We start from the raw sequence: 17554 nt of genomic DNA on the forward strand, positions 1-17554 counted from the left end.
TATTTAATCCTGAACATCAGTACCTGCCCAGGAGAGCTTCATGCGAGGGGACACTGTGCACTAATTGGGGTTCCCAGTCACTTTACGCAGAAAACGACACCAAATTTTTTTTTTAAAAAACCCTCACGTCGACCTTTTTCCATATCGACCTAGCACATGTTGACCTAGTTATCATGTCGGCCTAATGCATGTCGAACAAACGTGGTTGACCCAATGTATGTCGACCTAACTCATGACGACTTAATGAACCACACCCACTGGAAACTACTGAGGAGGAAAGGGATCTAGGAGTCACTATTTCAGGTGACTTAAAGGCAGGTAAGCAATGTAACAAAGCAATGAGGAAGGCTAGTCAGATGCTTGGCTGCATTGGGAGAGGAATCAGCAGCAGAAAGAAAGTAGTAATAATGCCACTGGGGCAGATGTATTAACCTGGAGAAGACATAAGGAACCAGTGATAAGTGCAAGGTGAAAGACACAAGCCAATCAGCTCCAATATGTAAATTAACAGTTAGGATCTGATTGGCTGGTTCCTTACACTTATCACTGGTTTATCACTTCCTTATGCCTTCTCCAGGTTAATACATCTGCCCCACTGTTAGGTCACTGGTCCCTACCAAGAAGGGCAACTAAAATGGTGCATGGCCTACATCACAAAACTTATCAGGAAAGACTAAAAGATCTTAATATGTATAGTGTAGAGCAGAGAAGGGAAAGGGGGGACAGGACAGAGACTTTCAAATATGTCAAGGGCATTAACAAGGTACAGGACGGAGACATTCTTCAAAGGAAGAGAAATACTAGAACATGAGGACATACACTGACACTGGAGGAGGTAGATTCAAGGGAAACTTGAGGGGAGAATTACTTTACAGAAAGGGGGTAATTCAGGGTTGACCGCAGCAGCAAAGTTGTTAGCAGTTGGGCAAAACCATGTGCACTGCGGGGGGGGGGGGGCAGATATAACATGTGTAGAGAGAGTTAGATTTGGGTGGGGTGTGTTCAATCTGCAATCTAAATTGCAGTGTAAAAATAAAGCAGCCAGTATTTACCCTGCACAGAAACAAAATAACCCACCCAAATCTAACTTTCTCTGCACATGTTATATCTGCCCCCCCGCTGCAGTGCACATGGTTTTGCCCAACTGCTAACAAATTTGCTGCTGCGATCAACTCTGAATTACCCCCAAAGGGTAGGGTAGCGTCTAGATTCTCTTTGCGCTAAGGACCTTTCCCATAACCCCCTGGGTCCATGTCACAATCTATTTGGAATAGTAAAGTGTGGCGAGCGAAGCGGAGCGGAGCGAGACACTGAGCCCGATGCGCGGCGAGCGAAGCGAGCACGCGAGGGTCCAATGCTGCATAGAGAAATAAATTTGCCCCAAACGATTGGAGAACGAAGGAGACATTTAGATGCTGTAAGGGCGGAAGTGCTCTCCTGCCCTATCGTTTTGTCACGTCCTGGTCCTTAGCACGAAGGCAACATAGACACAACCCAAAGGGTAGTGGCAGAGGTTGTTGAGGCAAAGACAGGAGAGCAATATAAACATGCATGGGATAAACATAATAGTCTTACAAAGAAATAAGGATCAAATAATGTTTGAGGTTACCAACAGGTGAAAAAGGGGCAGACTAGATGGGCCAAGTGGTTCTTATCTGCCATCACATTCTATGTTTCTATGCCACGCTTATGGCAAGCATATTGTATGAGTTCCAACCCTCAGTCAAATGCCCCCATAACCTCTTATTGAATCATTAGCAATTTACATGGTGAGGTCAGACGTCAAGAACAATTTCCGTGGCTTGCTCAGACGATTAGTATTGTGCAGGTCACGGGAGGGCGCACTATGAGTCTGAGAGCTATCGCGCATGCAGGAAAATCCCTACAAACGCCCTCGGTGCATGGGTTACACAATGTGTACAATCGCTCACATAGGACGCCACACTGCAACGGAGAAACTGCACCTGCAGTAGGCCTGGGGCAAGCTCCGATGGCACGACCGTATGAAGCACACCAATCGGTATATCAACATTTAAGGACGCCGATGGTGGGCGTGTCTCAGTCCTTGTATGTTCTGATACATGATGTACACCAGGGAAGGGCTATGTAGCAGCATTAGCATAAAGTCACAGACAGGCAGCAGCCAATAGATGCAGCCGTAGCTCCTTCCACCTCTGACTCCACCCCCTTGATTAAAAGCACTCTTTGACGGCCACAAACCTCTAGAAACCATACATATCACACAGGGACGGATCTAGACTTTTCTTTAGGGGGGGCGGTTTACTGTTTAATCTTGACTCCTCCCTCTACAGTCCCAACTCCTCCCATCTGCAATCCTAACTCCTCCTCTCTCAATTCTGACTGAACTTTGAGTGAGACTGAGATAGTGCTTTGTGATTGTTCTATGTACATGTGACTGTGCTATGGGGTAATTGTATTTATTAGCCCTAGCACCCACACACCAGCAAGTGAGGGGCAAATGCTCTGTAACCCTTGCTCTCCTGGCTCCTCTGTGCCCCCCCCCCCCCCCCCCCCCCCTAGTTCCGGCCCTGATATCACATACCAGCACAGAATGCTGGGTGGCTCTACAAGAGTTACTAGCAAATGAAATACCCACAACAGCCACTAGGGGGTAACCAAGTGAACCAGGTTGGATAAACTTTATAGCAACGTAACTGAACCCCTTACTGTATTTTTTTGTACATTGGGGCGGGGACCCTATAAAAGAACAGTGGAATGCAAGATATATATACATATATAAGCCCTGTCCTTCTGCGGTTTCAGTGAAATCTTAGTGAATAATCTGGTAACAGATTTCCATTGTTCTGTAGACAACCAGATTCATTTTACATGGAAGATTTGTTAAGAAAGCAAGGCTGGACTAGATGCCATGCACACATGCATTATCCATAGCTTATAATGAAGGCATGCTATTGTTCAGTAGAGGCTGGGGGTGCAATGAGTATTGGTTATGTGGCGTGTGCAGCCTCAGCCTCCGGTGAGGAAGGGGTTAGGCTGCGATGCTGGGCGCAGGGTGACAAGCACACAATAGACTGCTGCTCGGAATTTGGAATTAGTGCACTCAGTAAGAGGCCTGGCTGTGTACCCTGCTCGCTCTGTAGCCTCCAGGAATATTAAAAATGCATCAGTCCAGCTATAGGCAAATGCATCACTTGCATTACTTTGAGAAGAGAGAGGCGGGAGAATGCTGAGCAGACCATCGTTATCTAGAGGGGAAAGCGTAACCAACAATTAACAATCCTAGGATGTTGCTCATTAAATATGCAGTGTGGTCTCCCTGTGTGCTTGGTCCGGTTCTAGCAAACACCCGCCCCCCCTTCATTAATGTACCCACTGTGCGGGTGCACTATAATTCTCTTCTGCTACAATAGGCAACCTGCATATAAGTGTTGCGGACTGGGCCACAGAAATAAATAAGGCTGAGCATAGCTGGGTGATTAGATATATAAGCCATTCCTAAATGATATACAGATCGGAGTTTCCATCCCAAGAAACCTGCAACAGGACTAGCCTAGGGTCCGTGTTATAAGGCTTAAATACATTATCCCACGGTGACCGTCACCAGTGGCAACCCTAACACCTGTCCCTGCTACTGGTCATAGAGTACATTTATTTTACTCTAATTATGCATGGGCTGACAGGATAACGTCAGCAGTTCTTGGATAATGTTGATAATTATCCATTACGGGACACATATAGGTCATATTAAGTTATTATGTAATAAGGGCCTTGGGGCCTAATTCAGACCTGATCGTAGCAGCAAATTTGTTAGCATATGGGAAAAACCATGGGGGTAATTCCAAGTTGATCGCAGCAGGAAATTTTTTAGCAGTTGGGCAAAACCATGTGCACTGCAGGGGGAACAGATATAACATTTGCAGAGAGAGTTAGATTTGGGTGGGTTATTTTGTTTCTGTGCAAGGTAAATACTGGCTGCTTTATTTTTACACTGCAATTTAGATTGCAGATTGAACACACCACACCCAAATCTAACTCTCTCTGCACATGTTACATCTGCCTCTCCTGCAGTGCACATGGTTTTGCCCAACTGCTAAAAAATTTCCTGCTGCGATCAACTTGGAATTACCCCCCGTGTGCACTGCAGGGGTGAGGGGGGGGGGGGGGGGGGGGGGGCAGATATAACATGTGCAGGGAGAGTTAGATTTGGGTGTGGTGTGTTCAAACTGAAATCTAAATTGCAGTGTTAAAATAAAGCAGCCAGTATATACCCTGCACGGAAACAGTATAGCCCACCCGAATCTAACTCTCTCTGCACATGTTATATCCCCCCCCCCCCCCCCTCCCTTCCTGCAGTGCACATGGTTTTGCCCAACTGCTAACAAATTTGCTGCTACGGGTGGTCATTCCGAGTTGTTCGCTCGCTAGCAGATTTTAGCAGCATTGCACACGCTAGGCCGCCGCCCTCTGGGAGTGTATCTTAGCTTAATAGAATTGCGAACTAAAGATTAGCAGAATTGCGAATAGAAAATTCTTAGCAGTTTCTGAGTAGCTCGAGACTTACTCCTACACTGCGATCAGTTCAGGCTGTTTCGTTCCTGGTTTGACGTCACAAACACGCCCTGCGTTCGGCCAGCCACTCCCCCGTTTCTCCAGACACTCCTGCGTTTTATCCTGGCACGCCTGCGTTTTTCCGCACACTCCCAGAAAACGGCCAGTTTCCGCCCAGAAACACCCACTTCCTGTCAATCACACTCCGATCAGTTCAACGAGGAAAATTCTTCGTTCGGACGTGAGTAAATCTACTAAATTTTGTGCTAAAATACTTAGCGCATGCGCACTGCGTACCATGCGCATGCGCATTTTTGCCTTAATCGCTCCATTGCGAAAATCGGCAACGAGTGATCAACTCGGAATGACCCCCATGATCAGGTCTGAATTAGGCCCCTGGTTAGATGCAGTTTTGCAGCTTTGTTGCACTGCAATGGGGAGGGCAACTTTAAAATACGTAGGTACAGATTTACTATGGCAGTTTCTCAAAGAAGCTTTGACAGATCATTTTATAAAACGGCAATTTCGAGTTGATTGCTAGCAACTTTTTGCAGAGCAGCGATCAGATAGTCGCCTCCTATGGGGGAGTGTATTATCGCTTTGCAAGTGTGCGAACGCTTGTGCAGCCGACGGCACAAAAACGTTTGTTGCAGTTTCTGAGTAGGTCTGGACTTACTCAGCCGATGCGATCACTTCAGACTTTTTGGTCCCGGAATTGACTTCAGACACTCGCCCTGCAAACGCTTGGACACGCCTGCGTTTTTCCAAACACTGCCAGAAAACGGTCAGTTGACACCCATAAACGCCCTTTTTCTGTCAATCACCTTGCGATCGGCTGTGCGAATGGATTCTTCGTTAAATCCATTGCCCAGCACTGATCCTCTTTGTACCCGTACGACGCGCGCCTGCGCATTGCGGTGCATACGCATGCGCAGTTCTGCCGAGTTTTAATCTGATCGCAGCGCAGCAAAAAATTGCTCGATCAACTCGGAATGACCCCCAAAATGCTAAAGTTATTACATAAACTCCTATTGCCGCTTTGAAACTATTGCTAGATGCTGCCGAAGAGCAGCGCCTTTCATAAACTGTGCCTTAGTCAATCTACCCCGTGGACTGATTTAGTCTTGGGAGGGTCGGTGTCCCAACTTCACGCTTTTATTTCTGTGCTACATGGAAATGTGGCCAATATCTTCCCTGCATGCAAATAAATAAATATATTGCATTTGCACCCCGTACACATGGTTTGCCCTGGTGCACAACTGCACCCTTTAGCTAGAGTTACTCCTAACTATGCACCTATGTCTGCCTTATGCTTTAAATGATTAATAAAGTTGGATTTTTTTTTTTTTCCTGCAGTGAGCAAGTAAGAATGACTTTGTACAAAACATTCCCGCTCAGCTCTGCAAACCCTTATCTGGCTATCCTGCAGGTACTTCTCATGCTTCTATTGGTCGACACGCATTAGGTCGACATGGTCACTAGGCCGACATGTACTAGGTCGACATGCAAAAAGGGGCAACATGTGTTTTTCACCTTTTTTTTTTTTCTTTTTCATACTTTACAATCCACGTGGACTACGATTGGGAATGGTAATCTGTGCCGAGCTCAGCAGTCCGGAGTGAGGCACCCTGCCCGAAGCATGATGAGCGAAGAGAGTCATGCGAGGGGACACGGTGCACTAATTGGGGTTCCCAGTCACTTTACGAAGAAAATGTCACCAATAAAAGTAAAAAAACTCATGTCGACCTTGTTCACGTCGACCTAATGACCATGTCAACCTAGTGAACATGTCGACTTGATGCATGTTGACCAATAGTGGTCGACCTAATGACTGTCGACCTAATGACCCATACCCAGTTATTTCATAACGCTGAAACCAAAGTTAATATGCGTCACTTGGAGTTAATATGCGTCAGCTGAGGTAAGTAGATAGAGGACAGATTGGTTAGTAATGGTCCCCGGGTGAACGCTGCACAGTGGTCAGAGCACAATGGAAGGAGATTTGGGTCTGTGGAGAAGCGCACATTCTTACCTGATCCGATAGACTTGTACAGGATCCTGTGAAGTCTTCCAAGTCTGATTTGGACGAGCCGTCACGGTCATCTATCACCAGATCAATGGGCATCTTGCCTTTCAAACAGGTGATGTACCGGTGACAGAAATTATCACAGAGGTCATGAACCTGCGAGAGGGAAAATGACGGTTAATCAGCATCAAGTGCGGGGTTCCTTACACAGAATACTCGCAGGATTTCATGGCGCAGTTAAGTGATGTGATCACATTCTTCCCCTAATCAGTTAATCCCCCACTTAATAGACTTCTATGGGATAACGCTGCTGGCATTTACCACTCTAGGAACACTTACCAGGATCTCATGGCAGAGAGTGACCTGCAGGGGTCATCAGGTCATATCGCCTTTCTACACTATTCCTCTACCCGTGTCTGTGGAGTGTAGATGGTAAAGCTATGTCTCGTGGATTACCGCCTTACAGTAACATGAATGCTGCCTGCAGTTATATAGCACAGGCAGCACAGGAGAGCACAGATTGGCTGTGCAGCTGAGCTTACCATTTAATGCTGAAGCCTGCAACTCAGAGATGACGTTGCGTGCTTGAGAATAGCCAACACCCAAGATTCCATCCAAGATACTCTTATAAACAGCAGACCTATATATTTTCTCAGATGAGCCATATATAGGACCCACACCAAGATACCAGGGCAGAGGTTAACCATGTACACTAGTCACAGAAGCAGACACTCGTTGTATGGCCGTGGTACACCAGGAGGGGTATTAGAAAGTAGTACGCCGGACACTATGTAATAGGCAATGATTCAGTGTCAGGGCTCTAACAAGCCAGGTCGTTGGCATAACTCAGATTTATCTTGGGTGTCAGGTGCCTTATATGCGATTAGTAGTAGCTATCCATAAAACCTGACTTGCTCAGTCCACCAGAGGTAATGGGCACATATAAAAAAACTCAATTTAATTGACTGGAAAAGACAAGCCTGGATATCTGTAAGATGTGGCCTGCTGCCAGTGAGTAACCTGAGTGCTAGGTGACCGTACAATTGGCCATCTTTTTTTCTCCTAAAACACAGCCCTTACCTCCCACTTCTACAACCCCCAGGCCTGTTCTTTAATCCCCCTCGATTCCCAGCAGGCCAGCAAAGGGAATCAAAGGGTTAATTACCACATTAACAAGAGGATTATCTAGTTACAAACCACCAGCGCCTCTTGTATTCTTTAATGAGCTCATTAGCTTATCAAACCAGAGGGGCAGTTCTGAAGTACTGCCTTTCATCTCTTGTCCCCTCCCCTGGTTTTCAAAGTGGTATGTGCCAGCAGAGCTCATCCAGAGGCTGCTGGGATTCTCCATATGGGAGGAGGCAGGGGGGAGTCATATTTGACTGTACAATTAACCTTTTCCTGCTTGCAGGCAGACACAGCATGCCCTGGTGTGTCTACTCATCTTTACATACACAGCTCATTACTGCACCTCGCATCCATCCGTGTAAAATAGACAGAAAACTACATGCACTGTTTAGCAGTTGACCTAAATATCCACTGGACCTTACTGTGTTTATATGCAACCCTCACAGTATACACTGAACAAGTAAGAACCTAGCAGGTGCAATCATACTCTGATCTAGAGAGCTTACACTCTAGTCTTACCAGGACAACTGTAAAGCCCAGATTTATCAAGCCTTGGAGAGTGATAAATTGCATGGTGATAAAATACCGGCCAATCAGCTCCTAACTGCCATGTTACAGGCTGTGTTTGAAAAGTGACAGGAGCTGATTGGCTGGTACTTTATCACCGTGCTATTTATCACTCTCCAAGGTTTGATAAATCTGGGCCTTGTTTATTATACAATCACTGTCATAAACATTACAGGTTGAGTATCCCTTATCCAAAGTGCTTGGGACCAGAGGTATTTTGGATATCGGATTTTTCCGTATTTTGGAATAATTGCATACCATAATGATATATCATGGTGATGGGACCTCAATCTAAGCACAGAATGTATTTATGTTTCATATACACCTTATACACACAGCCTGAAGGTCATTTTAGCCAATATTTTTAATAACTTTGTGCATTAAACAAAGTGTGTGTACATTCACACAATTCATTTATGTTTCATATACACCTTATACACACAGCCTGAAGGTCATTTAATACAATATTTATAATAACTTTGTGTATTAAACAAACTTTGTGTACACTGAGCCATCAGAAAACAAAGGTTTCACTATCTCTGTTCTACTCCAAACATTCCGTATTTCGGAATATTCCGTATTTCGGAATATTTGGATATGGGATACTCAACCTGTATTAGCAATGATGTGACTCCCACCTATAGACACAGTGCCGCAGAGAAACTTGCTCAATCCCACTGTCAGTCCCTTCTGACCTCTGTGACCCCTGCCACTATAAATATGTGACAGCCCCTTATCACCCCCCCCCCCCCCCAGATAACTTCAATCATATAAACTGAAATATACCAACAATGATCCCTAGATTATACTGCAAACAGAGTGCAGGAGGCTAAACATTGCTTCATCCAACTTACCTTTTCTAGCTCTAACAGGTGAAATCTTAAAACCTGGATTGCTTGAATCATCTAAGGATAAGAAGAGACAGATGTATGGATACAAAAAAAAAAATACACATACCCAAACTACATATACCCAAAATACAAATGCCATGTAATAAATCTCAGGGCACAATTTTGGGTTCCAAAAGAAGCTATTAAAATTCTAGCTGAAATGATAAAGAGATGCTTAAAAGACATAAGACAACCTGTTCTACCTGGAAAAAAAAAAATTGCTCGCCCCAAGAGTTTACAATCTATCGCAAAGACGGTATCCAGCTTTCCTTGGATAAATATCTAAATTATGTTTTAAGGCACACTAACAATGAGTAAAATTAAAGCTCAGGAAATGTGACCCGCTAATAAAATACAGCACATATTAATGAAGAATTCCAAATCCATTTTGCACACAATTCTTACCAGATTGTCAAGCTCCGGATTGGAGGAGAATAGAGGTTTTTCTGTTCTGACCTGGAGATATAAAAGCAGAGAGCGCTGCATGTTACTATCAAAGGGAAGACCTCTCCGTCCCGCTGACAGTACTATTATCCCCTCCAGTTGTAGCCCAGATAAACTTTGCGTTTTATTCTCCAATAATCCATTAAACTGTTGAGCGTCTTGCCTGGTGTATTCCTGCAGGAGTTTTTGCTGTGCCCTTTTGACAGCAGCCCTGCTTTTATATCCTAAACCCTTTCCCTTTCACCATCCATAAAACATCAACACGGAGATAGTGAGATATTTACTATAGCCCAACTTCAAACAGCAACACTTGTTACAGGTAGAGAGGATTGTGGGTCTTTTCTCATCGATTTTTCCCTCGCTCTGTTTTCTCCTTTGTTTTATACACATGCACAATTTATTATTTTTTTTTTTTAATTAACCCTAAAATTTTCAGTAAATACAGAGGTGTCTTTTTTTCTAAGGCTCTAAAAACACACTGGCCCCACCTTCTACCAATCTCACAGGCTGTATCGACAGTTCGTCTCATTAACAGTCATTAAACTAACACTTTTAATTACATTGCTATTGCACACACACCAACAGCCACGAGTGCTCCAATTACACTGAATAGTTTTATTGCATTCATTCACTTACACTGCAGTTTTGTCTTTCAAAGAATTTTGGGGGTGGGGATTTAAGGGTTCATTTATTTTGGAACCCAGGGTACTGCATTTTTCATGTGTCAGTAGCATTTAGAAACACCTTAATTTGTCGACTTTCAGCTTTAAAGCTGTTACAAGACTACATGGGGGTGTATTTACTAAAAAGTCGATTTGGGTCGATGTTGATCGATTTTTGGTCGATTAGTGATCGATTTTGTGCTTCAGGCTCTAAATCACACTTTTACTAACAAATGTTTTTTGACATCCTTTTAAAAAAAAATGTCAAAAATAATCTGTTAGTAAATGTGGGATTACGGGGTATATTTACTAAAAATCGATCTGGGTCGATTTTGTATTTTCGGGGTCTAAATCCCTCATTTACGAACAGATGATTTTTGAATTTTATTTTTAAACAATGTCAAAAACTCATCTGTTAGTAAATGTGTGATTTAGACCCTGAAACACAAAATCGCTCAAAAATCAATTAAACATCGTCCACTCATCGACAAAAATCGACTTTTAGTAAATATACACACAAGTCTCAGCATGTCCTGTCAATGGCGCTTTTAAAATAAATAACTGTACCTCAGCTTTGGGCCGCGGAATGGACATTTCACTTTTGAGCAAAATAGGCTTTATTTTACATTGTCTATTGCAAAAAAAAAAAAAAAAAAAAAAAAAAAAAAAATAAATAGTAATATAAAAATTAAACAGATGTAAATAACAAAAAAAAAAAAACAGCCCTGGGGAATAAGGGGACGCCAACATGTGGGCTGCATCACAACCAAAGGCCCTGTATTAGCTTACTAGACACGCACTTTACCCTATGCCCTAACCAGAGTATTTAATGGCTCACAGAACAGAGCACACTGGGCATTACGTAACACAGACACACAAAAAACGCCATACCTCAAAAATGACAAGGCCCTTTTATACGCTCTTGAGCAGCCTTGGAACTACAAGTCCCTGCATACCCGGTCAGCTGAATTTAAAATAACAAACACTTTTAGATCAAGCCTGGTAGATGTTAAGGTTTCCAGCTGTTTTGGTATTAGCATGCTGGGACTTGTAGTACAAAAAAAACTATAAAGCTGCAAGATTCACACCGTATCTGCATTGGCCGGCGGCAGGCCAAGGAAAAGAGAAGATGGTTTTGGGGCATTGAACAAAGCTGCAAGAAGGTGGGGGCACTTATATAAAATGTATGATAATGACAAAAGTGTCACGCCAGCTGGCTGTTCTCTGCCATCAACTTCTAAACAACCCTTCCTACTGGTGTTAATTAAATCCACCTTTTCAGGCTCTTGATGAAACACATCACATAAACTGTTACATATGACTGTTGGTCAAACTGACCTGTTTCGCGAATACAGCAATGTCTTCGTTAAATGAATCCGAGGAACACACATCCCCCCCTGGGAATGAGCCGGAATTATCTCGTGGTGAACAAGTAGCCAACTCACACTTCTCAAACACCAGCGCCAGCAGGGGGAAGAGAGGGTGTCTGTAGGAGGGGGGAAGACAGCGTTAGTTACACGTCAAGATGTCACGTGTGTAAAGGGGGGAGGGGGGGGGGGCAATGAAATTGCTCACTTTCACACAAATAATGTATATGGCTGAAGTGCAACATTATCTAACTGTGATTTCAAGAGCTTTCACTCTAATACAGTTCTTAAGATTTAACTTCTGTCTGCACTTTAGTGTTACAAGGATGACTGCAAAGGGAATAGTTTACCTGCACACTGAAACATAATGACAGCATTGATAAAACATTACTGTAAAATATGGAATATTCAGTATTATATTGGAAATAATACGACCACATTCACTTCCATGCACCAGTGAATTGCTACAGCAGAGTTTTCTGTCTCACCAACCACCGCGGGTATGTGTGTAATTATAACTATTAGTCACTAATTCTTAGATGTGTTCCAAGGCAACGTCCGTGTACAAAGGCTATATACAGTACATGTGTCTGTGTACATTTATGGATCACTTTTGTTTATGGATAAAGGAGTGTGTATAGGTAACGTGTAAGGATACATTTGTTTGTATATATAGCATATACCGTCAGTTTATAAAGACATGTATTTTTAGACGTGCACACGTGTCTGTATATTTATAGACGTGCTGTGGGTGGTATTGTGTTACATACGGTCTCTTTACACTACTTTAACAAGAGAATTTCAGACCCTGCTTCTTAAACAGGAAGAAACAAAAAAAAGATGTAATTGTTGCTTAGAGTCAGGCTGTAAAATTATTTTCAGCTGTTAGATTGCAAGCTCTGTGGAACACAATTCATGTGGCGATGAAATTCCTACAGTGGAAAGACGCCATACTAGGAATATAAGGAAACTAGACTTGGATTAAAGAAATAAAACATAATGTCCCAGATTTCAACCGGAGACTCTGTTTCATATTATACTTAAATACTTGAACCCTTTTGGGGCATTGTATAAGTTCAGACAAGAACAGAAACACACCAAGTACTGTGAGTAAGCCTAGTTATAAAGGGGGACATTTACTAAGCAGTGATAAGAGTGGAGAAGTGAGCCAGTGGAGAAGTTGCCCATGGCAACCAATCAGCACTAAAGTAACATCTATAATTTGCATACTATAAAATGATACAGAGCTGCTGATTGGTTGATGGGGCAATTTCTCCACTGGCTCACTTCTCCGCTCTTATCACTGCTTAGTAAATGTACCCCATAGTAATAAACAGCAATCTTCAGTGTAATACACAACTAGGATTGTGACACTTATACCAGAGTTAAACTCCTTTAAAAACTTGTGCACAGTCGTTAAACTACATAGATTTTATATAGAGCGCTATGGTGCTTTTGGGTTATCCAAACACAGCAATATATGGAAGAATTATTATTATTCCATAAATACAGGAATTAATGTACTGCTTTATCTCTTGCGTGAACCAGGAAGCATTCTACAAACATGTTCATACTGTCAGGGAATAAGAACACATGTTACATACATGAGTATGTAGCAAGAACACGGGGTGGGTACCCAGAAATAAATTCCGTACATGGAAATAATGCCATACGCTATACGGAATAATGTCTTAGAATGACTTGTAAATTACGTTGACATACTTCCCTCTCCGCATACTCTGCATTTGTGATATACACGCGCAACACGTCAGAGAATGAATAATAATATTACAGGACCCAGAGGTGCTTGGTGTTAGGCAGACACCGCGACTCTCCCAGCGTTACCGAACGCCACTGAATGTTCTAATGAGCACGACCTCCATTCCTCAGTGAGGCCCAGTGGGCCAGAGCCCTGAACCTTAACCTGTTGGGCTTATAATGAATAGAGGTGTCTATATACAGGGACGCTGACCCTCAGATAACAGCAGTGACAGAGAGTGCGAGTGTACAACGTGTTTATATACAGTCCTCACATATACAGCTAGAAAAGACGTAAGAATACACAAAAGCCAGCCTTAGTTCTCTCACTACTGTATATACCATGAACATGCACTGTGTACAGCTGGACCTAGGTTTATGGGGTGCCAGTTTCTTACCCATAAATCTCATCCTTCTCCCTCTTCAGGCCGTCATTACTGCCCATCCCAGGAGGCATTGGGAGCCGGTGAGCTGCCCCTGCAGAGCCATAGGGCGAGCTCTGGCTGAGGGAGTGGTGCTGCATGACTCGTCCTGCGTGTGCATCCCCAAAGCCAGCCAGGGGGATCCCATCTAACCCTGGGTAATGCACCATTTCATCGTACTGCAAGCACAGGACAGAGAGAGGTTACTTACCCTACACAGGAACCATTATTCTCATTTACACCATACATGGGATATACAACATTGCATTATATACACAGTCATGTACAGTCTGTACTGTAATAGCATATACACAACCTTTATCATCTGTACTGCAATATCACATATACATCATATATAATCTGTACTGTAACACCACATACACACTATATATAATCTGTACTGTAATACCACATACACACTATATATAATCTGTACTCTAATACCACATATATAATCTGTACTGTAATACCACATACACAATATATATATATATATATATATATATATAATCTGTACTGTAATACCACATATATAATCTGTACTTAATACCACATACACAATATATATATATATATATATATAATCTGTACTGTAATACCACATACACACTATATATAATATGTACTTAATACCACATACACAATATAAATATATAATCTGTACTGCAATACCATATACACACCATATATAATCTGTACTGTAATACCACATACATATCATATATAATCTGTACTGTAATACCACATATATAATCTGTACTTAATACCAAATACACAATATATAGTACTGCAATACCGCACACACATCATATATAATCTGCACTGTAATACAACATACACACCGTATATAATCTGTGCTGTAATACCACATATATAATCTGTATTTAATACCACATACACATTATATATACTCTGCGCTGTTATACTACATACACAACATATATAATCTGCACTGTAATACCACACACACACACACACACACACACACACACACACACACACACACACACACACACACACACACACACACACACACACACACCACATGTATAAACTGTACTGTAATACCACATACACAACACATATAATCTGTACAGCAATACTATATACACCAAATATTTAATCTGCACTGTAATACCATTAACACAAGAAAATATAATCTGTTCCTTGATACTAAATACAAAAACTATAACCTGGTCTGTAATACCACATAAGGAAAAATGTATAATCTGCATTCTAATACTACACACACAAAATATATGATCTGCACTGTTATACCATATACATAAATATAATCTGCAGTGTAATACCACATACATAAAATTTATAATCTGCACCGTAATACCACATACATAAAATATATGTATACTGTAATACCAGATACATAAAATATACTGTATAATCTGCACTGAAATACTATATACGCAATAATGTATAATGTGTTATAATACAAGATACATACCAGAAAAAGTATAATCTGTACTGGAACACCATATGCACAAAAATGTATATGTGCTAATACACAATATGCACAAAAATATATACTATGTACTGTAATACCATATACATAAAAATGTTATCTGCACTATACCAAATACACAAACGTGTAGTCTGTATCAGAATACAAGGTACACAAAAAAAATATAACCTGTATTATGATGCAATATACAGATTATTATATATTGTTTATGGATGTATAAAATATACAAACATATAGCCTACACTACATAATAATACTGCGTAATCTGTACTATTACATACATATTAAAATATATCCTGTCTATATAAATGTCATATACCCATATATGCATAACCTGCACTATTATATCACATACAGATACATGTGAACATGTATACTATTATAAAAACATATAATTTCAGCCTGTTTTGTTACATTTGCTCAAATATATAACATACCATTATAATATAAACATATCAATTCCTTTTGTAATGTATATCACAGATGCAAACACAATCTGCACCATTATATAAACTGCATGCACTTAAAAATATAAAAATATACACACACATATAGATATATTTGTATACAGACACACAATATACTATATATCTATGCTTAATATATAATAAAAAAATTATGAACAATTAATATATATATTTAGAGTCACATACAAGTTACATATACATTTTTATATACTTTAAAAACACATTTTTCAAAGCTGAAAGTGTAACATTTAAGTGTTTCCAATATATATATATATATATATATATATATGTGTGTGTATGTATGTATGTATGTATGTATGTATGTATGTATGTATGTATGTATATATAACAAACTCCCATACTATTTGTAAAAAAATATTAAACACTTTTCTAAACTTTACATTTTCACAATAACAAACATTTTTGTGGTAGGCAAACATCGGAAATCTGTTTTCACAAATAAAACCAAACTCCTAAAAATTGAGAAGCTGGAAGTTGGTTTACTTGGGGGGGAAAAAAATGCATTTTCTACAAAAGTTTCACTGCTTCTAAAATCTTCCAACGCTCCAAAATCAACTCAACTAAAAATTGCAGGAGTTTCGGAAACATACGAACTCATGTCTCATACGTAAGGATATATAGATTTTTTTAACTATACTTTTAAATCTGATTTTACAGCAGAACCTACACAGAGCACTTACCCAAGCTTTACACACTCATATTTCCAACTCAAACCTAGTACACAACTTCATGTTTACTCTGATGGATGGATTTTAATATATTTATATTTCATTTTCCTTCCCACATTCCACTCCCTCAGCTCCCAGACAGCAATCAGTCAACTGTAAAGAAACTTTTCTAAAATGCAAATCTCTCGCCAGCTCTGATTTTTTTTTAAACATTTTTCCTGCCCTGGCCCTGGAGATTTACATAGGGTTGAAAAACCGTGTGAACCTCTGATGGGTAGTTTTGTGATGAAAAAAATAAATGAATAAAAACACAGCACAAACTTATGTACACTACTATAACACTGTGTGCTGGAGGCAAGTAGCCTTTCATAATAACTTAATTTAGAGAACAACTTTAGTGTGTGAGTGTGTGTGTATATTACATATATATATATATATATATATATATATATAAAATGTATTTTCCTTAAGTTCATTATTTAGCAATAGTGCAACACAGACAAATGTCCCATATAGTATGATTAAGCTTTTTGCCTTAGTAGCTGTCCTCGTTGAATCAACCTCAGCTTTCTATTATCCCCTGAATGCCGAAGCCTAGCTGGGTGCTGGGCAGGCACTCCCACTAGTGAAGTGTCGGTGTGGAGTCGCACATGCAGCAGGCAGCTACACTGGGCAAGTGTCGGTGTGGAGTCGCACATGCAGCAGGCAGCTACACTGGGGAAGTGTCGGTGTGGAGTCGCACATGCAGTGTGTACAGCAGAACTCCCCGCGGGATACAGATGGGTTATTGGCACAGAGAGGGCTGATGGATATGGGAGGTAGGATGTATATGATATTGATATCAGGGCTCTCTCAGGCCGGGAGAGGAGGAGACCTGTGCGGGGTGAGTGGCCCCGAGGACTGGATGGGCTCCTGCACCTCTTGCGGATATATGTGTACTAATGTGAGCACAGCATCCGACAAATGGCTGGGGAGCTGGGTCATTATACCCTATGGGCAGATGTATCTAAATAACACTTGTGGGGCCTGGCCTGATACTTATATACACTATATGGGCATATGTACAGTATATACTTCCTATTTGCAGATGTATATAACCCCTATGGGCAGGTACTGGTATAGGC

At 41.3% G+C, this 17554-nt stretch overlaps 1 protein-coding gene and 1 long non-coding RNA gene across 4 annotated transcripts in view; one reads left to right on the forward strand and one right to left on the reverse strand.

The window, feature by feature from the left end:
• LOC134949356 (homeobox protein meis3) overlaps nucleotides 1-17554 on the reverse strand; it is a 53364-nt gene that overhangs the window by 34291 nt on the left and 1519 nt on the right. For all 3 annotated transcript variants that reach the window (XM_063937871.1, XM_063937873.1, XM_063937872.1), the window contains exons 2-6: nucleotides 13771-13973; nucleotides 11586-11733; nucleotides 9547-9597; nucleotides 9106-9156; nucleotides 6563-6712 (exon numbers count right to left, since the gene is read on the reverse strand). In XM_063937871.1, coding sequence (XP_063793941.1) covers nucleotides 6563-6712; nucleotides 9106-9156; nucleotides 9547-9597; nucleotides 11586-11733; nucleotides 13771-13973 — 603 coding nt within the window. The remainder of the gene's footprint in view (nucleotides 1-6562; nucleotides 6713-9105; nucleotides 9157-9546; nucleotides 9598-11585; nucleotides 11734-13770; nucleotides 13974-17554) is intronic.
• The window catches only part of LOC134949357 (uncharacterized), a 124524-nt gene continuing 124086 nt past the window's right edge, over nucleotides 17117-17554 (forward strand). The window contains exon 1 of the long non-coding RNA XR_010183149.1: nucleotides 17117-17248. This is a non-coding gene — a long non-coding RNA (uncharacterized LOC134949357). The remainder of the gene's footprint in view (nucleotides 17249-17554) is intronic.

Source organism: Pseudophryne corroboree, chromosome 8 (genome assembly GCF_028390025.1).
Source record: "Pseudophryne corroboree isolate aPseCor3 chromosome 8, aPseCor3.hap2, whole genome shotgun sequence".
Taxonomy (NCBI): Eukaryota; Metazoa; Chordata; class Amphibia; order Anura; family Myobatrachidae; genus Pseudophryne; species Pseudophryne corroboree.